This window comes from Falco cherrug, chromosome Z, assembly GCF_023634085.1.
Source record: "Falco cherrug isolate bFalChe1 chromosome Z, bFalChe1.pri, whole genome shotgun sequence".
NCBI lineage: Eukaryota > Metazoa > Chordata > Aves > Falconiformes > Falconidae > Falco > Falco cherrug.
The window spans coordinates 3,105,003-3,128,244 of NC_073720.1; the positions used below are offsets into that span (position 1 = coordinate 3,105,003).

Consider the following 23,242-nt stretch of genomic DNA (forward strand, 5'->3'; position numbering starts at 1 on the left):
TGGGCTAGATCCCGCCGGCGCTCTCGCGAGAGCGGGCGGCTCTCTCGCGAGAGCGGACGGCTCTCGCGGGGCTCTTGCGGCTCCCGGCATGCGCTGCTCTTCCTCTTCCCCGCCGCCGCCCTGAGGTGAGCAGCCATGGCAGGCGGGTAGCCGGCCCCATCCGGCCCCATCCTGCCCCATCCCGCCCGGGGAGGCACTGAGGGGGCGAGGGCTCGGTCCGCCTCGCCGGACGCTCTCGGTATTTGCGGGGATGGCGCGGGGGGAGGGCGGGATGGTGATGGCGGAGCTCGGGGTGGCTGGCGACGGTGAGGTGGAGGCCGGCCCCGGGGAGAGGCCCTGGCTGCGGTGATGACTTTCTTAGGACACCTTTGGATCAAACTGTGAAAAGAAAGCGTAATTTCTGAGCGGTCTTTTCAGCTGGTTGTCGGCGGTAAGGGGAACGATGCAGGTTCTGTGTTAGAAGTTTCATACCGGTGTTTTTCTTAATTGTTTTTTTGCAGCTGAGCTCCCAGAATGGTGCGCTACTCGCTAGATCCGGAGAATCCCACGAAATGTGAGTTGTTTTTCGTGAGCCTTCGCCTAAGATGTTTCTAAAGCATTTGAGGTTTTAATTCAAAAAGTTGGTCTTCTTTCTCTGCAGCATGCAAGTCACGGGGATCCAACCTACGTGTGCATTTCAAGGTACGCTGTGTGTGCATTGTAGGAAATGCAAATTGATTTGATACTTTTTTTTGGTTTGGGGTTTTTGTCAGGAATTGTCTTTTACTCTTCTGTGTCATTACACAGATTATGGCCTACATTTGCTTTAGCTGCTTGTAATGACTGTTTTCATCCCCAGGATCAAAACCAAGATGATGTGTTGTAAAGAGCTTTCTGTCCAATATAGATAATATGATACAGTGCGAAAATAGTCGCAGTGAATTTAGTAGGAGGAATAGGGCCAATGTTAGATGAGAGATTTTTCTAATTTGTCGAACTCTGCCTTTTTTGGTTGGTTGGAAGGAACATCAGATTTGTCTGATAGTGCTGCCTTTCAGCATGACGAGGGAGGTGGGTAGTGTGTGGTGTGAGGGCACAGGTTTCTCTGGGAAAGGTGTAGCTTGAATTCAGGACACGTTGAGGGAAGCACAAAACCAAAGCTAAGCAGATGCCTTTCTGCTAGGTGGTATATAATGCAGGTGGAAAGAGATTTCACTTATTTTGGTTAGTTCTCTTTTAACAATTGTGTAGGATTATAATTACTCTCTGGCTTTTGCATTCATTGTGCTGTTCTTCTCTGATTTTTCTTTCTGAGCCTTTTCTCTCCCCTTTATAATTCTCGTGCAGAGATAGTTAGATTGTGTGTAGTTTGCTTTTGTAGCTTGTTTTCTCATTGCTTCCTCTGAGGTGCCATATGTGACATTTAGAAGGAATTTATCCTTCAGGCTCACGCTTTTTTGGATTAGCAACCAAAGCAGAGCTACAAAAAGTATAAATACTTAAAGTTCTTAGTTTTTCTTGTTGGAAAGATACAGCCGTTGGGTAAAAAAAGAATGAAGACATGCTGAGGGTTAGAAAAGTAGGTAACAAAAAAGAAAAATGCTGTTATTCTTCATTCTTTAGATTTACTTTTTCTGCGAGTGCTTCTTTTAAACTGAGTTTGTAGCAAAAAGAATAGGATCGAAGGAAGAGAGAGGAGCGCTTTTGCTCATGCTGTAACTTGGAGAGATGTGTTAAGAAGAACTTGGCTGTGGTCTGTGTTGCTAGAATACTCGAGAGACTGCCCAGGCCATCAAGGGCATGCACATCCGCAAGGCCACCAAGTACCTGAAGGATGTCACCCTGAAGAAGCAGTGTGTTCCCTTCCGTCGCTACAACGGGGGAGTCGGTAGATGTGCCCAGGTGAGGTCCGAAGTGAAAATGTGAGATGGATGGTCTGACTGCTTAAGAGAAAGATGATGATGAGATGGCGTGGAGAGTAGCCTCATCATCGATGATAAAGTATTAAATTGTAAGGAGGAAAGAGTACCCTTAATTCCAGTGCAGCAAGCATTGCATCTACTTGAGCATCAAGTTACTGATCAAATTTAATTATTTTGGTATGCAGCCTTAATAAAAGGGGATGTAACAGCATGTTAACGGTGTGTAAAGGGTACGTTGTGTTGTGCAGGGACAAAACCCAAACTCTTCTTGCAGGCCAAGCAGTGGGGCTGGACGCAGGGACGCTGGCCCAAGAAAAGCGCCGAGTTCTTGCTGCACATGCTCAAAAACGCGGAGAGCAATGCTGAGCTCAAGGTAGGCTGCGTAGACGTTATTAAATGTAAGGTGTTGGTGTCATGCTACGTCTCGGCACTCCAGACTCGATGTCTCTAATGTGGAAGGCCAGATAAGGCCTGCTTTGTGTTTGAAGCTGAATTGTATAAGGTGTACCGTTGATGTGAGTTAGAATTAGGCTGTGTGTGTGGGGGTTGAGTTAAAATGTGAGTAATAATTTATCACAGGTAGCTAGTTTGTGTGTGGTTATCAACTGTTTAGAATAAATATGGTTTAGAGCTCTTCGAACCCACAAACAAAGCGAAATGTATGGACTCTTGGGTCAGTTTGTATCTTTGTAATACATACACTTGGTGCTTAACTTGATGACTTTGATGGCAGTGATGACTTACCTTAGGACACCTTTGGAATAACCATGAAAAGATCGTTCCTTCTGAGCCATTGGCATCATAGAAAGTTCATTGTGAAATGGGGAAGAGTGGCCTGTGGTTCCCTTGACTCCCGCCATGCTCAGCTGCTTTATTTGCCAGGGGTTGCTATTTACTTTTTTGTTTATTTTGTATTTGAAAACCACGAGTTTGATTTCCCTCTGTCCTGTAGGGTCTTGATGTGGATTCTCTAGTCATTGAGCACATCCAGGTCAACAAGGCTCCCAAAATGCGCCGACGCACCTACAGAGCCCATGGTAGGATCAACCCCTACATGAGCTCTCCCTGCCACATCGAGATGATCCTCACTGAGAAGGAGCAGATTGTTCCCAAGCCAGAGGAAGAAGTTGCTCAAAAGAAAAAGGTGCCAAGTGTTGTATCCTTAGTCCTCTTTAGTGTCACCACCAAGAAATCTGAGTGTTCATTAGTAACTGCACTTTTCAACTGGAAAGGTTGCTGTGATGACTATCTTAGGACACCTTTGGAACACCCATGAAAAAAATTAAGTTATTTCTGAGCAACCTCAATATTTATTGTAAAGAAAACTTTGAACTCGGGGGTGAGGGGAAACAGCCCTTGGTGACGTGTATCGCCCAGCTGGTTTGTTCTGCCCTCCATCAGGGCAGTCTGTGTTGGTCCCTTTTTGGGTAGAGGTCTGAACTGTTAGGATAAAATTTGAGTTGACTGCCTGTAAGCAACGCAGTACTTGTAAGGCGACTGACCTATATGTGAGGGTGATCATTTTGCAAACAGGCGAAAAAATGTCCAGCAATTCCTGGTGCTTCGTTAGAAAGATGCCTGTAAGCTTGGTTGTAGGGCATTCTGGGAAGGCGTAGATGTAATGCTGTTCTGTTGCCTGTTTTTCAGATATCCCAGAAAAAGCTGAAGAAGCAAAAGCTCATGGCTCGGGAATAAATCTGCTACAAGAGGTGTACATAAATAAAAGTAAAAAATTAAAAATTTACAGTGTGCATTCTGCTTTGTCGAGGTGCTTGCTGGCGGTGGTGCCGGCGGCCCGGCTGGGTTCGGGACCACCGGCGCCCCATGCAGGGCGCGGCGGGCGGGGGCGGTGTGTAGCGGCACCGCGTGGGCTGCAGCGGTGAACCGAGAGGGTTTGAGACGCGGCGGGCCGTTCGTCCGCGGGGCCCTGCGGCCGAGGCGTCACGTGAGGGACGTGACGCACGCCCCGCCGCCTCCCATTGGCGGCCAGGCCGGCCGGAAGCGGGGAGGGACGTTTCCGGTGCGGCGGAGGAGGCTGCGGCAGCCGGTAACGGCGCTGGGTCGCTGCCGAGTGAGGTGAGTGCGGGGCAGCGCGGCTTTCGTGCTCACCGGAGGGGCCGGGCTGCGGCCCCAGGGCCCCTCCGTGCTCTGTCGGTGCCCGGGCACTGCTGCCCGGCTGGAGGCGGCCGCCGGGCGGCCTCGCCTCGCCGTTCGGTGCCCCTCTCTGTGGCCGGAGCGGCTCCGTTAACCGGGAGCGGCCGGGGCAAGGCCCGCAGTATCGCGGCTTACGCTCCGGTGTGGGGCATGTCAGTGTCAGCGCGCGTTTGAGGGAACCTCACCGATTCGGAAGATCTCTGCGCTCCGGCCTTTGTGTCACCGGGAGGGGGAAGCGCCGCCGCTGGTGTCGTTTACCGTACCCCGGGGAGCAGGCCCGGCTGCTGGGGAAGGTTCTAGCCTCAACGCCGGCCTGTAGGGAAGCTGAACTGGAATTATTACGTAAATCGGCCCTTCTAGACTAGGTCATCTTTTATGAAGAGGAAAAAAAGCCAAAACCAAACCCTTCTGTGTTTGTAGCCTTTTTTCCCCCCTGATTCCATAATAATTGACTAACGAGTGAGTGAAACGTGGCAAACAAAGACCAAACCCGCTTAAATTTGCTGTCATGCGTGTTCTCTCTGCTGACCCTCACATGTGGTGGCTCACAGAGATAAGCAAAAGCTTGTATCACAAAGAAATAAGCTTGCTATTAAAATGTGACCGTTTGCCCTTTTACTCTTTAATTTTTTTTCTTCCTCCCTCCAAAAACTGACTCCTTGCTAACCAGGCAACAAAGCATTGCGAAATCACACAAGAAAATCATAAATTGTATTTGACTATATTAATACTCAGTTGTTCCACAGAGCCTGGGGCTAAAAAATCTTTAGGATAGTCTAAAAAATCCCAAACCCCGAAACTCTGATCCCAAACGAATGTGTCTTCGTTCTCCATCCCAGAAAGCTTTTGTTTTGCTTGTTAACTTAAGAGTTCAGATGTCAGCAGCCCAGAAAGGAGGAATGTGAAGGGCAAAGTTATACTCTGCTGCACAGTGCATCTAATTTATTGCTCATCAGCACTGAAAGTCACAGCTCTAATCCTACCTAATTCCTCTCCCAGTTGCAACTTTCTGCCCCTGTGCCTTGGTTTTCGGGTTATTTTTTTCCTCAGACTTCAGGCTGCCGTTTTTGAAGACTTCTGGTTTTGGGAAAGAGGGAGGACTAATTTTCTAATAATTTGGCCAATTTTCTGTGATTAGTGTGGGATCAAGTGATTCCTCCCTCGCAGGAGGAAGGAAGTCACCCATATTCTCCTTTTCTCAAATCCTGACTAGGATTCTCTTCCCCCCACCCACAGCCCTGCCCTTCAGTGGTAGCAGGGCATTAGGTGGAGTCCTGCCATTCCATTTCAGCTTAAATAAACAGGAATGAGAAAAATAAACTTTTTGGAGCCTCTGTTATAGTGTAGTAAGAACTGGGCTAACATCTGCAGCTTACTGCTTAAACTGTTTTTGTGTGATTTAAGTAAAAATGCTTATTTATTAACTTGTTTTTCTGAGTTCCTGCTGTAGGACTGACAAGTTCATAGCAAACTCCTCTTTTGTTAAAATGTCAACAATGTTTCGTTTGTTCAGGACTTAAAACACTGGACCGGACCACACAGCATTTTTGAAACTTTAACAGTTAATATATAATTAAAGAATCTTTCATGTTTGAACATCAACTGCAATCTATATTCATTATTTAAGTCTGTTTTCTTAGCTCATGGAACACAAACACTGTCATCCTAATTTGTTGGTTTGTTTCCCTCGCCAGCTTTGTGGCAGAACAAAAGGAAGCCATGGTGTGCATTCCCTGTATTGTCATTCCAGTTCTCCTCTGGGTCTACAAGAAATTCCTTGAGCCGTATATCTATCCTGTTATTGCACCTTTCATTAAGCGTGTATGGCCCAAGAAAGCTGTGCAAGAAACAACAGCCACAAAACAAGGTCGAGGCAGCAGCGCTGGAAACCCACAGGCACCTTCAGCCGTGAAAAGAGATCAGGAGGATGAACTTGCCGGTTATAAAGTAAGATTAATGCATTTAGCTAATCAGGGAAACTCCAGATAAAGCACCCAGTAGTAGTTTGGCGTGGGCACCAAAACTGAGTAAATAGTTGAGTGTTTTTACAGATGTTTTTGTGGCTGTTTTCTTATGAAAGGAAGTTGCTGGTACTAAGCCAGCAAGAAAGACTTCAAGACAGCTTCTGGTAGGTCATGGAAGGATAGGGAATTGCACCTCTTTGCTGGAACAGTTTATTTCTGGGTTTTTTTTGAATGACTGGCTGTCCTTTCAGAGAAGGAAGCAGTCAAATAATTGGTACATCACACCAGATATGTGAAACAGGATTAAAAAAAACCCAACCACTCTTCAGCCAGCTCTGCCACTCGTAATAGCGAAAAATGTTTGGTGTGTGTAGAGAGTGCATTTACTATTTATCTCTTCTAACAAAATGCAAAGATTTGTGTATGTTGTCTCTGCCCTCATCCCCCTGCCCTGCCCTAAAGCATTATGTGTAAATCTAGAGAGACACCACTGCTTTGGCTCTCACTGCAGATTTCTTCATAGATCTTCACTGGCCTGGCTTCTAAAAGTCATTTTCAGTTGTTAACTGTTTTGGCTGCAAAGTCCTTTTTTGACATCCCATGAATGACGCTGTCTTTTATTTGCAGTTTGAAAGCAATGGTGTTGCAAATGGAACTGCCGCAAAGAGATCCACAGAAGTTCCTGAAAAGAAAACGGATTAAAGGAATTCATTCCTAAGGATTTTATTCCCTTGTGTCCAGTATGAACTGGTGATATTTCTCTCACTTTGGGACTTTTTTCTTTGCACATTTTAGTTGAATAAAAACCCTTATCACTTGCAGGAGAGGCTCTCTTTTGCCACTAAAATGGCAGCTAGCACATTTCTTAATTTAAAATATTTGAAAACTAAAGTTCTTTATTTTCCTCACTGGAACTACTTTTCACCTATAACCTATTTGGTGTGATTAGAGTTTAGGTTAAATAACTTATGAGTAAATCTAGCTTTGGAAAGTGAATGTATCTTAGCATCTTAGTTTCACTGCTAGTGCAATACTTCAGGCTTTCAGCTTAGAAACTATAGCTGTTCTTGACCTTGCTAAAGAACTACAAATTGCATTGTGGCAATGTAAGCGTCATGTTTAAAGTATGAAGAGTTTAGATTTTTCATGTCAAATCTGTGGATGAGCTAAAGGAGTTATGCTATATGCAAAATTCACTTAGCTTACTAAAAGCAGAAAGATTTGATTTGATACTTCCATTAATTATTTTCTTTGAAAACATTGTGCCTTTCTTTCCTGAAGAGGAGCAGCAGGGGCATGATGCAAGAGAACTGTTGCTTTATATTCTGTTGTGGTGGTTTAAAATGGTGCGGCTGTGTCTTTAAAAAAACCCGACAACCTAACTACAATCTCTTTAACATGCTTGTGAAATTTGAATTATAATAAACTGGGATTTTATTTAAAAATAAGTTGCTTCATATGATGGTTCTTAGGCTTCTGAGCTGTAAATATTTAAAGTGGTAGCAAAATATTTGAAAACCTGTTGACTGGCACCTGGCAGAAGGAGGTTGTAAAACTGCTGACTTCATGATAAAGTGAATTTGGCAAGTCCAGCTTTGCTTATCTCCTGAGATGGTGCACTCTGGTACAGACTTGCGTCCCAACATGACAGTGCAGTTGTGAAGGGTTTTACATGTCCCTGTGCTTAGTAAGGATTAGAAGTGATAATTCCTGCTTTGCCCTCTCTGCCAAAGCAGAACACTCTTTGCAAGATTCAAACCAAAATTCTGTACTGCTATTTAAGATATATAATTTTCCCAAAAGTCATACCTGTCTATACATGCAGTCCTTGAACCGTCACTGAGGGCTGGTCTTCATGGTCTTCACATGGTCTTGTGACTGTTTTCTCCTACATGATAATTAATTATTCCAAAGACTTGCTCAATGCCCACCAGACACTTTTTGTGAGGTGTAGTGTTTCCTTCCCTGACCTGGTTTTGTCAGGTCTGGCGTGAATCCATCTGCAATGTTCACTGCTGGGTATCAGGCCCTGGTTGCTACAAGTGTTACCTCTGTCATGAGCTGAATCAGAGAAAACTCCTTGTAAAGTATTGCCTAATACTGTTTGCTCTCCCTTAATGAGATGGCTATTAGGAAGTGAATTTGGTATGGCTGTTGGACCAGCTTTTGCATCATCCTTGGAACATAATCCCCCATCTGATCAGTGTGTCACACATAGAGCTTTCTCCTAGATTGGTGAAGCACCTACCCTTTGTGATATTAAAACCTGGTTTTATTATTCTGAGCATGCACACATGGTATAATTCATACAATAAAAGATAACAATACTAACTTTGCACTCCTCCTGTAACTTTTCATGGATGTTGTGTGGATCGTGTAGTAGAGAAGACAGGGATTGGAAAGCAGAAGTGAAGGAAAGAGGCCATGCTAGTTTATGATTGTTTTTGTCTCTGTTCACCCATATTGTTGCGCTAAATCCTACCCTATCCATCAGAACTTCATCTGGGAAAAGGTGGATGTAATTGTTGCTGTCGTGGGTTGGTTTTCTAAACCAGTAAATCCTCACCTCACCCCAAACAATAAATTCCTCTGCTAACACTACTGTCAAAGTTCATGCTCTGAATCTGAAAGCTGGGAACTTCTAAGGCTCTGAAATCGCCTTGCAATGAGAAAGGAGTAAACCACCAGAGAAAGTCACTCCGGAACGAGGTCATGCATGGCATCTTTCAGATAGCTATAGAAATGAAGATTTCTTGCAGCTCTGCAGCTGAATCTACGTATGCGTTCTTACATTGCTGAAAAGATTGTCCCTTCTGCTGTGCTTCCTGTCCCAGGGCAGGTAGCTTTAGCTGGCGTTTTAAAATGTTGGGCTTCTCATAAACAGGCCCAAGTTCTGGAGTCTTCTATTCACCTCTCACAGCTGTGAACATGACAAAAAGTAGAGCGAGAGCTGTACTGTGGTTCCTTGAATTTGTAAATTTATGCAGTCAGTTTATAAAGTGTACATAATTATTTTGAATTATTTAAGATATTATACAAGGAAATGCTTCAGACAGTAACGTGGAAGACAAACTGTATAGTAAATGAGACTGCAGGCTGCACTAGGCTTCTACCTGTGTGCCAGCACCGTATTTAAACACCAGGCTTACTGAAAAGACTGCAAAAAGCAAACCAGGCAGATAATGCAAGTAAAATTATACCTCTGTGCTTTCTGGAATGGTGTTTCAGTACTTGTCTGAGCTGCAGTTATACGCTAAGGTGAATAATCTACATCACAAAACTTCCCTGAATGAGGCACTTCATGGTAAATTCTGGCAGGAGATTTGTATTGCAGCTGTTCTGTTTGTATTCTTTTCCAAGATTAGGTCAGTAATTCTACTGTGTTGTGAATAGTGAAAAATCGGGTGAAAGCAAAAGAACTGCCTGAGCCTGGGCAGGGAGATCATCTGCTGGGATGCAAAGAATTGCACAAGGCCTTGTTCAAGAAAAATAAGCAGACAGAAATTAAGGAAATCCCTATGTAAGAAAATGAAGTATATAAAGTAAATGTAATTTTAACTAAGAAAATTTCCATGTGTTTGTTACTCGTTAAAAGCAAGTAACAAGGTGCAAAAGGGCTTAGGCATCTAATGATGGCAGGTAGATATCTACCAGAATTTACAAGACCGAGTAGCAGCTTCGTGTACTGTACACTGAAGACTTAGAAAATTGCAGAGTAGGCATCCTCAGGGGCCGAAGTACTGCAGATCTAGTCCTAGGATCTTCAGCATTAATGCTGTCTGGTTTTGTTTAAATACTATTGAGGAAGAATGAAGAAATTGGTATGTGAAAATATTTGAAAAATTATCATTGAAATCTAATTTAAAATATTTTTTCTTTATGGGAAGGTCTAAATGTGATGTGTGTTGGTTTGCAGAGGTAGCTGGATGGCAAGGACTTAAATACATCTTTAAAAAACAGCAACTACATGCAAAATATTTTTAAATAAAAGCTGAGAAAGTTTTATGTTGCTGATCATTTCAATGGGCCTGATTCTGCAAGCAAAGGCAATTCTGGCAAGTTAAATAGAACATGTTCAAGCCTCTAAGGATGTCTAAACTGATGAATTCTGTGCAAAATGATCTTTATGTAAATGTGTTTGTAGAGCACAATTTAATTCTATCCACAAAGTTGATCTAATGACAGCAATATGCTGTTATTACCCAAATGTAGCGATCAAGCCCCAGGCTGTTGGGCATGCTGCTGAGGTTCAGTTCTCGGAGTCATTCCTTCTTGGCTTCTGTACAATGCAGAACATTACTGTTGAAAGAACAGTCTTTTCAGAGGCTGCAGGTAAAGGAAATGAAATTTAATTCAGATTTAGATTAACTAAATCTGCCTTCAATGAGAACTAATTCTGTTTCATTAAACTGCCTAAGACATGAAAGAAGGGATTATCTTTCTTGTGCAGTTTTCTTGATTGATAGAACATGCTTACTGAACCAAAGCATATTTTGGGTTTCATAGACTGGTGTTATTTTTGCCTTTCAGTGAACACGACCGCAGTAGTTTAATTGAAACAGTCTAGAAGACCATGTTTACCACAGTGATTCTCTTGCTTTGGAAACCTTTTTTAGATCATGGTGCTGTAGTTCTCTTTCACTGTTGTATTTGAAACATGAATTCTTTGAAATGCTGTAAATAGATATATTGATATGTAGCTAGATGTAGCAATGCTTGTGTTTTCCATGAGGACGGTTTTTCAACTCCTGTTCTGTGCATACAATCCTACTTCTTTTGTAGCCGCTCTTGACTGTGTGCCATTCCTATTGCTGTGGCGGCCTGAATCGCTGTATGGACATGAGGCCAAACCCTATCCCAAGATTTTTGCTTTGAAGTGCTTATACCCCACCTCTATACCTGTGTGGTTTGCTTGCCCAGCCTGGTTATGGGCTCCTGTGAGAGTGTGGCTGCCTTTTTGGTGTCACAAACGGTGAGAACAGGATTATGCTCAGGACTAATTATATCGGGAAGGGCTTCCCTTTTGAAGGAACCATCGGGTACTTATAGAACTAGTTACCGACGGCACAAAAATACTTCAGAGATGGAGGTTACCAGAGGCACAAGCAATGCGCTAAGCAGGCCCGTGCCGGTAAATCCTCCTTCTCCAGTTACCTCACGCCTCACTGACTGAAACGGCGTGCCGCAGGGGCTGCGGTTTGCAGCCCATGTCGCCAGCCTCCCCGCCTTCCCGGGAGAACCCTTCTACCGGCGGGAGGCCGCCCACGGTGGAGCGGGGCCGGCGGCTAGGCCGCCTCATGGCGGACTGCACTTCCCAGCGTGCCCCGCGGCGGAGCCCGCCCTCAGCCCTGCCGGCGCGGCGCGCCTGCGCCCTGCGGCGCGTTGGCGACGTGGAAGGCGGGCGGGGGCCGTCGGCAGCGCCCCCACGGCGTGCGGCTGGGAGCAGCGGGCCCACTGAGGGGAACGGGCAGGGCGGCCCCGCGGCGGGAGCTGTCCCGGTTTGGCGGGCCGGGACCCCCGTACCGGCCGCCTCCTGCCGAACGGCGTTGTGGTGCGGCGCTGCGTGACGGGGTAAGCGGGGGCCGCGGCGGTACCTGTGGGCCCGCCCCGCTGAGGCGGGGGCGGCCGGTGAGCGGGCGTACTTCCGCGGCTCTGCCCTGGCCCCCCTCAGCGCCGGCTCGGGTGGCTGCCGCACGCCCCTGAGCGTCCCGGTTGTCCCCTTGTCCCGATCCCCCCCGCCCTCCCCCCGTTACCTCATGGCTCGGCCCCGTATCGCGATAGAGGGGTGCTGTTAACTCTCAGAACTGTCGCAGCGGGTTGTTCCTGGGGCTCTGCCGGGGCCCCGGCCCCGCTGTGTCCCCGCCTGGGCCGGGGGCTGCGGCCTCCCGCCGCCCGCTGTCAGGGTCTCGGGGGTCCCAGTAGGGCCCCGAGCTGTGCCCGCCGCCCCTTCACAGGCGGTCAGAACCTGACCGAGAGAGGGTCGTACCTCTCTTCCTTGTTCTGTATGCTTAGTCGTACCTCTCTTCCTTGTTCTGTATGCTTAATGACATTTATTATTAATGAAAAGATTAGAAAATATCTTATTTTCCCTTCTGCTTTGGTAAACCGGGGTGGTTTTATAGTGCTGGGTGGTTGCTGCAGTGTAACGGATCTGCTCAGGCTCTCACTGCCTCCAGGTTGCTCTTGCCGGCTTGTTTTCATACTTCCGAAGCATAGGGTTTAGCGAGAGTAGGAAATACTTTGTTTAAAAAGAGGATTTTTATCTTATCTTAATTGACATCAGGTTTTGTCTTGTGTGCTTTTGTGCCAAAGACTTTTTATTTATTAGTTTTTTAATCTTTTGTGCTGGGCATAGCCAGTTCGTCAGGCTGTAATCTCATTTCTTTCATTGCAGGTGCCATTATCCCATGCTGGGCTGCAATTATGGTCATTTGAGGTATTTGTAGAGGTAAGTAGACAGTTAATATTTCCTGCATTGAGTGCTTTCGGAGTGCAGGGAAGAAGCTGCTGAGTGGTTGGGTCCCGTTTCCTAATGCAGGTCGCTGGGTTGTGCAATCCCCCACTTTGTCAATTCCCAAGTAAAAACTGTTGAAGTTGATCTGGTTGGGGTGACTTTAAAAGTGTTGGTGCTCCTCAGATGGCCAGCAGCTCAAGGCTGCCTCCTGTCCTCCCCTTGGGCTGTTTCCTCTCTTCGTGCTGTAGCTGCATCATCAGAAGCCTGTGGGCAGCCTAGGGAGTCATGGACCCTACTCAGCACTCTCGCCTGGCTGAAGCAACCATCAGCTCCTTCTCTTCCAGTCCTATGCTGATGTTTTACTAGGACAGCTTCTAACACGTAGTGTTTTGTGATAAATTCAGTAGACAACTATTTGTAACAAATTAATACTAGTCTTTAGATGGCTCTGCTGCTTCCACTGATTTTTACCAGATGAATAGGAAGGTCCCAGGGTGTTTCTAACATGCTGATGACTGACAAGATACTAAAAGTAAATTCTGATGATAACAGTATTTCTTCAAAGTGTATTCTCTAGAGTGGAAAGCCTGTTACGCCTTAGAGGAATTGCACACTTTGGCAAGTGTAATTTCATTTGCAGTAGACCCTGGAGGTAGGCAATATAAATCATGATGTGCAATATAATATAAAACTAGGGATACATACAAAACAGATTTGGCCTTATGTACAACATGCATTTTTTATGTTGTAGATAAATTTCTAGCAGTAGGCAACATTTAAAGCAGAGACAAATGGCTCAGTTGTAAAAATACACATAATGCCCAATTGTGGGAAGAGTACAGATGCCAGAATAATTGTATAACTATTGAAATATAGTGAGGTATACCAGTATTTAAAAAAAATGCAGACCTTTTAATGAGCATCTAAGTATTAAAAGGTAGTTGAATTCTTCTTTTTGAAACGTCACTTTGGACATTAGGCAAGTTTTATTTATGTCTGAGAGTGAAATGGGGAGAAAATCTCAAATAGGTGTAAGAGTAGTCTTAAAATTCCTTCCATAATGAGATAACTATACCAAAGCTAGCTACTTGGATTATTAAATTGTGCTAGGTTTAGCATAACTTGTGTCATAGCCAACTCAGCTGCCCATTTTAATTATGGTAGTAACTGAGTTACTATAAATTGATTTTTAGAGAGTTATAAAGATGATTAAAAAAAAGAGCAACAAATTCATCAATAATCATAAAATGTTTCCCTATTGAACAAAATTTCCAACGCTATAATCCATCTTAGATTATCAGGTAGTTTGTGTAAAATAGTGCTTTTGAAAACCATTGCTGTATTTGGGGTAATAAAAGTCTCTTTTTGGCCACTGGAAGAGGATCTGGTCAAACCAGTAGTATTGGTACTGATATGCAGTGTATTCTCAAGCTGTAAAGTCAGGTCTCAGCATGGGTTGTGCATATTCCTGGTTAGTCTTTCTTTTTTTTTTTCCCCCCCAAGCTCCATATATCGTTGATTTTCCTGTTTAAAGTTAAAATTTGTTCTTTTCATTTTATAGTCCCAGTACAGCTGCCCTGCAGGCAGCAGGAATCTCACTAGTGAGGGCAAACAAAACCTCTAAAGAAATATCTGCCCGCTGCAAAGAACAGGACAAGTATTTGAATTTTTAGTTCTTGAAACTTTTGAAAAATGTTATACACGTGTCACGGTTATTTAACAGGTGGAGAAAAGTTGAGCCTTTTACACAGAAATATAAGGTGTGCATGACCCAGCGTTCTTCTCTTCTAATGGTGTTTTGCTAACCAGATTAAAGAAATTATTCTTGCATGTATTAGAAACCATTCGCGGTGTTTGAGTTCTGACTTCTGCTTGGGACACAGGAGTGTAAGAGTAAGGATAGAAGTAATATGTTTGGTTTTTTTAATTGCCCCCGCACCACCTCTCCTTCCCTCTATGATAGGATGTATTTCTAAAACCAGTGCTGTCAATTCTACTTTCAAATTAGTAGGCTTCATGCAGTAATTATTTAATAAAATGTTATGACTGGAATTATATAGGAGGTCAGAGAAATGATCTTTATAGTTTTTGTAGCTTTAAGTTTTCTTAGTTCATGACAAATTTTAGAGGCCTTTGAACCTTCAGGGAGATTTGGCCACAAGTATCGTGTTACAGTGTGGGAGTGTAGCAGCATGAAAAATGGACAAAATGAAGGAGTTACCCAGGGGTCTTGTGAAATTTTGTATTAATGAACTGGAGATATATTTTGTTGCATGTGTGTAAACCATGCAAAGAAGTACTGGAATGCAGTAGATGCTTATTTACCTGTGAAAGTGAAATAGCTCCCTGAACTTCATAATAGAAAGGTGTTTGTGGGATACATGTCCCATCAGCAAAAGCTCCTTCAAGAGATTTACTAAGTACCTGCTGTCTGGCCTCTGACAAAACATTGTGACTGAGGGGAGATGGGACAACCAACCTTAATATAAATTGTGTCACTTAATGGGTTTCTTACCCCACTTGACAACTATGTGCTTATGTAAGGGCTGATGCCTGGTTGATGGAAACATGATAGTTCTGGGATTTAGGTCTTCAAACAAGGTTATCGTTAGCCACAAGCATAGATTTACTTGTTGGTGTCCAATGCTGTAATGTAACATTTTCATATTTTTGAGAACTGTGTATCAGGTGTTTTTGTTCTGGGGCAAAAGACTGGAATGGTAAGAAGGAATGGCGTTTTTACATCAGGCTTTTTTGGATCTGGTACAACTTGACAGAAAGGTTAGAGCAAGCCCCACCCCCTCTGCCATGAGTCGGTATTTCCAGTTCAGGACAAGGCTGTGAAGGTGACTAGTTGTTCATCTGAAATAAGATATTTTGAGATAAGTAAGCAGGTATCTCCTTTGGGATCAAAATTTATAGTAGATTTTATCACAACAGTAATTGTTGGTTAGTGATTATATGTTATTATAAAGAATGAAAGAACATGTGTGCTAGGTTCCTGAGATGACACTGAGAAAATTCTTAAGCTGTACATCTTGGTCTTACTTACAGAATTAATTTTTTCATTTTTTTGTCACCTCCTTTTCAGAACACTTTACTAAAAGTCAGCAAACTATGGGATTACCGTCGGGTGAACTGGCAAAGACAGAGGTGATTTATAGCGTCTCTTGTTGAGCAGTTTGGTCAATGACCACAGTGTCTGGGCTTGCTCACATCTGATTTCTTCTGCTTGAAATACCCTACCTAAGAAGGTCTTGAAAAGCTCCTTTTTCAGCTGTGAGCAGGACAAGTGCCCTGTAGGTGGGATGTAAAGTAAGCAGATTGTGCTCTTCACAGTTAGGCTTTTATTGACAATTGGCTCCCACATAAAATGCATGTTGAAAAGGAACTGGAACAGAAAACATAGTATATCATCAGTAGTTTTTTCAGCTGCTGTTTGCCTTCCCTATGAGAGGCCTTCTTTGCCTGCAGTAAATCTATCAAGATTAATCACTTCTGCTGTGTGCAAGACTCTAGGCTTCAGTGGAACCTGTAAGACCGCACTAATGTCACTGCAGTGCTGCTTTGTTCAGGCACTTGCTATAGAAGAGGAAGGCACTAGAACAAGTTACCGGCCAGGAGGACCGAAAAAGATGCTGTGTCTGTTCGCCATGCCAAGTAAACAGTGGAAGAGTCAGATAATTGATGTTGAGAGATACCTAAAGACTTAAGATGGTGCTTTCTTTATTTTTCTTGTATTTAAGCATTTTGTGGACCATTTCATAATTGTATTGCATTTCTTATTGCTGTCAAAAGTATATCTGTCCTTAAAATGAGCTGTAAGGAAACATACTTTGGTACTTGGTAAATGGTTAGTGTGCTGTGCTGCTGCAAAAATATGTTAAAGGATTGTAGATATGGCAGAGACTTTCATGCCCCCAGACAGTAGCCATCGGATTGGTAGAGTCTGAAAAATAATGGTTAGAGGAGAAATAGAGGATTTGACCAATATCTAGAAAGCTATGAAGGGTAGTGTTTGCCCTCAGGTTGCAAAGGTTCTTTAAAAGGTTGTATGTTATATTTGTTGCAAAAATATCTTGCCTGTCTCCTGCTTTGCACAAGAACTTTTTTTCTTGCGGTGGTTTTGTGTTTGTGTTTTGTTTTTTTTAATTTTTTGGTGCTCGTATGTGGCTGAACACTTTCATTGTGGAAGAGAGGTGTGAGTAAAGGGGATTAGAGGAAGGAGTGCACCACATACGCAGTAGGAAAGGTGAGGAAAATTGTACATGGGGACAGTGAAAAGTGAAATGAGCAGAACAGTCTTTACTGCGTAATTCATTAACTTAAGAACAGTAGGAAACATTTAAAATCTGTAGTCATGAAGAATGCATTTATTCCATTCTGAAATCTCCCTAGCCGCTTGGTTATATGTGGCCGGTGTAGAAGAGAAGGTGAATTCTTAGTAGTGGTTTGATTGCTTTTGATGGTTGCCAGGCATTTAGTTATTCCTGAAATATTTTTACTGATTAACGTCCTTTAGAAACAAAGGTTATTTTGGTGCTTTTCTCTGATGAAAAATGGCAAAATTCCTGAATTATGAGGATTGTTGAGATTTTTAATTTTTTTTCCCTAAGGATCCCTTTTACAGTCTTAAATTCTTACTGCTATGTATTTCTGCATCATTAGGTTTGTTTAGTAAAATTTTGCCAATTTAATTGGTAACACCAATTCTGATGCTTTCGTACCTCCTTTTGGACTGTGTGTGAAGTTTAATGGAATCTCTTGGTGTGAGTGAAATATTTATATAACTGCTTTTATCTTTGAAGAAAGATCAAATCACATTTCTTGGTTCTGTTTTTTTGTTTATTTTTTTAGCCTCACTAACAGCACCAAAACAGTTCCCCAAGCAGTGCAAGTGAGTAAACAATACGCTAGGAAAACTGGAAAGCCATCCTTACTAAAGGAGCTTTGTCACTTTGCTTTTCAGATGTATAAGTGCATGCTTTGAAGAGCTAACTTAAGTGTGATTTGAATTGTAAGGTCTACTTACTGTTTGTTGGCTTCTTTTCTGGAGATGGGCAGAAAGCGACTAGAGATTATGTAGGTAAGAGAAACTAGTTTTGCTACTGAAATAAAATCTCTTTAGTTTTACAGTATCGGTGCTCATTTCTACAGTTTAAGATCTGTTAGTCCTTTTCTGGTCCCCTTGGGTACGTGTGGTACCCAATTCACTTCTCTCTTGGAAAATTGTTCTGTACAGACACCGTAGGTATTTCTAGCAGCAATTCTAGTTAACGATACAAAGATTCTGATTTTTTGATACAGTGAGGGTCCAGGTGACATAGTTTCTTTCGGCATGTTTTTATTTTCTTTTGTGTCCCAAGTGCTGCGTGGTGTTTACTGGTGGACAGAAATAACATCTCTTACATCATGAATATTTTGCAGTCTTTGGGATGTGATGAAACATGGTACAGGCTTAGCCGCGTTGAGGTGCAGCGGGTGAAGATTAAAGCAGTACATGCAAGCACTTGCTCAAATCATCTGGGACTTAATTGATCCACTGTCTTTGGTTTGACTGCCTCCCTTTCAGTGTGCCTAGACATGTTTTGAGGTATTTCGTGCGTTGCATGGAAAATAGGAATATTTTAGTAGGAGTAAAATCTTGAATTTGGGAATAAGCTAGGACAGAACATTGAGACCGTGACAGAAACAGGCTAGTGAGCTACACAAGCTGATTTGCTGGGAGCAGAAAGTTGAGGATCTTAAAGAAGGCAAAAGAAACAGGGCTTCTGGTTCACTGTAGCTTTCCCTGTTCTAGTAAAGCAGGATGAAACACATTAAATGAGTGTTTCCCATGAACAAACCTGAGGGCTCTGCAGCTGCTTTAGACCACTAACTATGGTCCTGCACATGAATATACATCTACAAGATGTAACTTAGGGTGTTTTGGTTTTTTTGACTGTTCTTTATCTGTGGGTACGATACCAATTAAGTTGTGTAGGTATGTTGTGTATGATACTTAGTCCACAAAGGATTTGATCCTTAGGTGTAAGTGTTATTATAGTATGAATGAGTAGGCAGAATTTAAATATATTGTATGGACAGTAAAGTTCAGCTACTGGAGCTGTATAATACCTAATGTTAATATGTCTCCTGTCTTCTGCTGTGTAGAGAATTATATATGTAGTGCAGTAGCCTTGTAACTGCATGGCAAGTTTTATGTTAGGATTTTGTGGGACATTTTAATGTCTTACGGGTGAAAAATGGTCTGAAACTCACAGTTCTTGGATGCAAATAGGAATCAGCCAAAAACCTCAGTGTAGCAGCTTTGCTAATACTTGAATAAGCAGCATTACATCTCATATGTTCTCATCTTTACAGTGATATTGGCTGCTTTGCTTGAAAGGAAAATGATGTCCATTTGCCTTAGTTCATAAAGCAGCAAACTATAAAGGTAACCCAAGTGCTGTTATATATGGAAATTGTTAGGTTTTCAAATGTATAATAACATTACTTCTTTATTTATTTTCATATGGTTGTACTAAAGACTGACCTAGAGACCAGATCTCAGATGGCATGGGGAAAATCATCTGCATGACTGTCTCAAATTCTTACACTGTAAAGTACTCATTTAAAAAAACCCAAACAACTATATCTAATCTTTATTATTCAGGTTGTCTGCAGACTCAGCCAGACAGTCGTGGCAAGGATAGTTTTGGAAGGGGCGCTGGCTATACTGGATGGATTAGCAAAATGTCAGCAGTGGCAATTATGTTGTGAGACCGGTAAGAGATTTAATACTTAATGGAACTATATACTTGTCTAAAATTATTTAATTAGAAAGCTTAGAGAGCATGACAGATGTTTTTCCCAAGTTCAACAGTACATAACACTGTACCTCGAGTTACGAGCTCAGACACAGCATATATGTATTGCTGAATTGATTTTAACTTGAAGAGGGAAAATTACGTTCTTGTAAACATTGTTAATAATTAATATTAAAATCTCTTAGAAGGGACAGTAAACTTGGGATATATCTGCTCCTGGCTATTTGGGATTGTTTTGCACATCAGGACTCATTCCAAACTCCCTTGTGTTTGCTGTGAAGCATCTGCTTCTGCATTGTGGAGCCAAGTTCTGGGACTGAACAGATGTTAGGTTTAATAGAGCATGACACTTGTAGACCAGGTTATGATTCTTTGGGGGTGTTCCCAGCTTAAAAGGAAAGAATTGTTGTTGGTAGAGGTAATAATACTGTGTTAAACTACATGACTTGTGATAAATTGTGTCTGTATATTTTTACCAAATAATTAGATTAATTGCTTTTCAGGAGAAGACTTAACTGTTTTTTTATGAACCATGCATTTACTTAGTGTATTTGAAAAAAATAGATTTCACTGGCAGTTTACTGCTGGGATTAGGACTGACTCTGGAGTGAAAGGGGATTTCCTGTTATTTGGTGTTTCTTGTGGCTATCCCGCTTCAGCACAGGAGGAAGCAGAATCTGTTTAACCTTGCCTTCTGAAGTGATTTTCGGATCCCCTGGAGCAGTTTTCTGTGCCGCAGGGGCTGTAATGAAAGTCAAGTTTAGGGAAAATAATGGATAGGTAAGGATTAGATACTTTTTAAGAAATACTGTGGTAATTGTGTTCCAATTACTGACCAACTTGTTATGTTGTCTAAGACTTGAACCTCTACAGGCTTAACCAGTGTAGAATGTTAGAGGCACAGCAGTAGTGCCTCTTAATCAAAAGCAAAGGCAGCTGTTACTAAAAGAAGCACATTTGCTATTTAATAGCATGTTTGAAAATGACTGAAGGTGGTGACTGGAATTTAATTTAGTATTATTTGATAGCATTTGTCTTGGAAATGTGTTGGAGATCATGGGTAACATGTAACCGTCTAAGTTAAAGCATTTGGGTTAATCTGTTACTGTTGTTAAAATACCAGGAAACTAAATGATTTTTTTTAAAAAAAATTAAATTATTTTTAGACATCTGTTCTATAGGATATTCATGAATTCTGAACAAAAGACTAGTTTCTTCTGTCACCTGATAGCTGGAGTTCCTTAGAAATGCCTCATTTAAAGCTGGGCCTGTGGTGGGTCAGGTTGTAGGAACTCAACGTGCTCAGACTGCGTCATGAAGTCACTTCAGAGTACTTCAGCACGTTTTGGGCTAACTTTTCATCGGGAACTTAGGTTAGTTTTATTACAACTATTGTATGTTTCTAAGTATGGTTGTCTACAATAGGTTTCTGTAGAACTTGCTGAGTTTTTCACTTTAGGGGAGTATAGTGAATATAATGTTCTTAGGAGAGGGAAAAAAACCCTCCTGGGATATAACAAAGAGAGAAAAATGTGCATGTTTATTTGATTGCTGTAAGATTTAGCTCACAAATGAGTAGAAGGCAAAGCTTGCAAAGTCCACATAGTTACTAACTAGTTCTACAAGTATTTAGGGCTCAAGCTAGCAACTGGATCCTTTTGACAGATCCCAATGGCTTGATGTTTATTTCATTTAGAAGAAAAAATAAATCGGCTAGTGTCTTATTTTTTGTGTCACTTTGAGGAAGTGCTGTGGAATTAAAAATGTTCTCTGCAGTTTGTAAGGAGCCAGCTGTGTGGTGAGGCTCAGGGAGAGCTCCCAAGGGGTTCTAGCTAGCCACTCTTTGCTCGAGACTACGGCTTTGGCCACAGAAGTGGGCACATTCTTGGGCAATGTGAATTTGACGCTGACTCTGAAAATAGACAACAAATAGTTAGCTAAAACTTCCTTTAAAAGCGCTATTTATTTGGGGGGATTTTTTTTAATAGCATTTAATCTACTGGGATACTGCAGGAAGTCTGGAAAGATGTTTTTTCAAGAACTAGCTTGCAACCTGTTCCCGTTGCTCTCATACTTCTGGGAAAATGGGTTCAGTGAGGGGCTTTGGGAGCGGCTGCAAGCTGTGAGAATAGAGTGACTCGTCTTAGGAGAACAGGATAAACATGTAAGGCAGAGTCAGTGTGCTGGCATGGGAACTCAAGAGTTGTAGGTTAAGGTGGAAGAATTTGCCAGCAGAGCTCCAGCTACCTCTTGTTTCTCTTCTCCCTTGGGTGTTCATCGTGGAGCAAGTGAGCTGCTCCTTACGTGAGCTGGAACGCACAAGCAGAGGATGGGAACTACAGGCAGACATGGACTTCAACTGTCTATACTCTGAGAAACAAAGGTTTAAATGGATGACTGTTAAGTCATTTAAAGATGCAGGGAAGCCAAAATACGAGTCCAGGGCCAACAGCATTGCTGTTGACTTCTGCGGTAGTTGGACATGTGCAGACCAAGAACTGCAGGGCTGAGATGTCCATGTACAAGCTGAACCTTGTTTCTTATAACTGATGATCCAGTATTTTTGTGTATTATACAAATTGGTTTCTCTTCTGCTTTATTCTATAACTTCAGTATTCATTGGCTTTCTTTCAAAGGTAGCATACACTGCATTGTGAGCTTTTTCCTTTGAGACAGCAAAATTTGTGTTCAAGTTAGATGCATTCATTCTGTTCTGTGAGTTCTGTGATTCAACCAAAGTTCTGGAAATCCTCTTAAACTAATCACTTCGTATAATCCTTTAATGCTTCTCCACAGAATTCCCTGACACAAACTTCCTTTTTAACTCATAGGCCACTTTTAAATTTCTGTTCCTGCAGGTAGTCCCCATTACAAAAAAAAGCTTCTGCAAATGCTATAAGACAGTGTCTTCAGAGCTTTTTGCTAAATAAGGCATATATGGGGTTATAGGGTTATTATATCTCTCTCCCCTTTGGACAGATATAAAGGGAGGTGGTAGAAACCAAACTGCTTCATAAAAATAGAGCTCCCTGGGTGCATGATGGCAGAGTTACAGTAGTGGAATTGTTACAAGAGCAGATAACACTGAGTCGGTGTAAAGTTTAATCTTGCTGCATTCATTCTTCCAGAGCAGCTAATAGTGATGGTGGAGGATGGAGTACTAGAATGGAGGGAAGGATTGTGCAGTGTTTTCCCAGTCTGTAATGTCCCCTACAAACAAAATTTAGAAAATAATAAACAATTTCCTCATTTTTGTAGGATCTCCCTTCTTAAAGACCTCTTTATTGGTTAATAGTATCCTATATTGTACTCTCAATCTGTGCTGGCATTTTGTTGTATCTGAACTATTTGGCTACTGTGCATTCACCTTCAATCTTGAATACAAGTTCAGATAGCCTCCATGATGGCGGCAAATATTGCAGCTCTTTATTGCATCTCTTAATTTCTTCTTACTAATTTTTCCTCATTTTTATACTTTATTAGTATTATCTGCTACTAGAATGGCCTTTTCTGTAGCCATTGTGCCTGCTTGTGCCAAGATGATGTGTATAAGAGAATCAGTACTGGAGTGATTCTTGAAACAGATCCTGTATCTTTGTCGAGTCCAAGAGAGGAGTTGCTGCTGCTTAGTGGCTTATATCTTCTAATATAGCTGTCCCTGTTCTTATGCCTTATGCCAGCTCAGGAAGGAGTATTTAGGTTACACAGTAACACGTTGCACAGTGGTTTTATCTTGATCGGGGTGTGTATTTGGTGGTTTTCTTTTTAATATAAACTTTTACAGCTATTAGTCATAGTTACTTCTTCTCAAAAGATGAAAGATTACTGAAGCTGATGTCCTGAAAAGTTGTAAGAAGCCCAGGAGCGGCATCCCTAGCACATACTTAATAGCATTGTGGTGGATTTTTCTTTAATTAAATTTAATAAAAAAATTAATTTTTTTATCTGTGTATATTCACT

The 23,242-nt window shown here is 42.3% G+C and overlaps 3 protein-coding genes and 3 non-coding genes across 10 annotated transcripts in view; all 6 read left to right on the top strand.

The window, feature by feature from the left end:
* Positions 1 to 2: 2 nt before the first annotated feature.
* On the top strand, positions 3 to 3,645 carry RPL17 (ribosomal protein L17). 2 transcript variants are annotated; one of them, XM_055699308.1, is made up of 7 exons: positions 3 to 125; positions 501 to 553; positions 641 to 681; positions 1,747 to 1,881; positions 2,176 to 2,274; positions 2,854 to 3,045; positions 3,549 to 3,645. In XM_055699308.1, exons 2-7 carry the CDS (start codon positions 514 to 516, stop codon positions 3,594 to 3,596), a joined length of 555 nt encoding a protein of 184 aa, XP_055555283.1. In that variant the 5' UTR covers positions 3 to 125; positions 501 to 513; the 3' UTR covers positions 3,597 to 3,645. The 2 variants fall into 2 exon arrangements, with proteins under 2 accessions (XP_055555283.1, XP_005438024.1); XM_005437967.4 differs by having other exon boundaries at positions 44 to 238.
* Positions 341 to 409, top strand: LOC114015546 (small nucleolar RNA SNORD58). The gene has a single exon (XR_003559550.1). It is a non-coding gene; the product is annotated as a small nucleolar RNA SNORD58 (small nucleolar RNA).
* LOC114015547 (small nucleolar RNA SNORD58) lies at positions 2,629 to 2,695 on the top strand. Its single transcript, XR_003559551.1, has one exon. It is a non-coding gene; the product is annotated as a small nucleolar RNA SNORD58 (small nucleolar RNA).
* LOC114015545 (small nucleolar RNA SNORD58) lies at positions 3,135 to 3,203 on the top strand. The gene has a single exon (XR_003559549.1). It is a non-coding gene; the product is annotated as a small nucleolar RNA SNORD58 (small nucleolar RNA).
* A 249-nt stretch (positions 3,646 to 3,894) lies between the features above and the next one.
* CZH18orf32 (chromosome Z C18orf32 homolog) lies at positions 3,895 to 8,350 on the top strand. The gene is made up of 3 exons (XM_005437966.4): positions 3,895 to 3,977; positions 5,750 to 6,002; positions 6,647 to 8,350. The coding sequence occupies exons 2-3, from the start codon at positions 5,775 to 5,777 to the stop codon at positions 6,719 to 6,721; spliced, it is 303 nt and encodes a 100-aa protein (XP_005438023.1). The 5' UTR covers positions 3,895 to 3,977; positions 5,750 to 5,774; the 3' UTR covers positions 6,722 to 8,350.
* Positions 8,351 to 11,393: 3,043 nt separating this feature from the next.
* The window catches only part of DYM (dymeclin), a 213,727-nt gene continuing 201,878 nt past the window's right edge, over positions 11,394 to 23,242 (top strand). The window contains exons 1-3 of one of the 4 annotated variants that reach the window (XM_055698723.1): positions 11,394 to 11,590; positions 12,414 to 12,467; positions 19,129 to 19,240. The gene's annotated coding sequence lies outside the window, so the exon portion shown is untranslated. The remainder of the gene's footprint in view (positions 11,591 to 12,413; positions 12,468 to 19,128; positions 19,241 to 23,242) is intronic. The other 3 variants (XM_055698722.1, XM_055698725.1, XM_055698724.1) reach the window with 3 other exon arrangements.

Bases quoted from the DNA above. Each gene is read 5' to 3' on its own strand.
- RPL17 (XM_055699308.1), top strand. From the start codon at position 514: ATGGTGCGCTACTCGCTAGATCCGGAGAATCCCACGAAAT. The intron at 682-1,746 runs GTACGCTGTGTG...CTGTGTTGCTAG, and splicing joins ACCTACGTGTGCATTTCAAG to AATACTCGAGAGACTGCCCA. The intron at 1,882-2,175 runs GTGAGGTCCGAA...CTCTTCTTGCAG, and splicing joins GAGTCGGTAGATGTGCCCAG to GCCAAGCAGTGGGGCTGGAC.
- CZH18orf32 (XM_005437966.4), top strand. From the start codon at position 5,775: ATGGTGTGCATTCCCTGTATTGTCATTCCAGTTCTCCTCTGGGTCTAC. The intron at 6,003-6,646 runs GTAAGATTAATG...TTTTATTTGCAG, and splicing joins ATGAACTTGCCGGTTATAAA to TTTGAAAGCAATGGTGTTGC.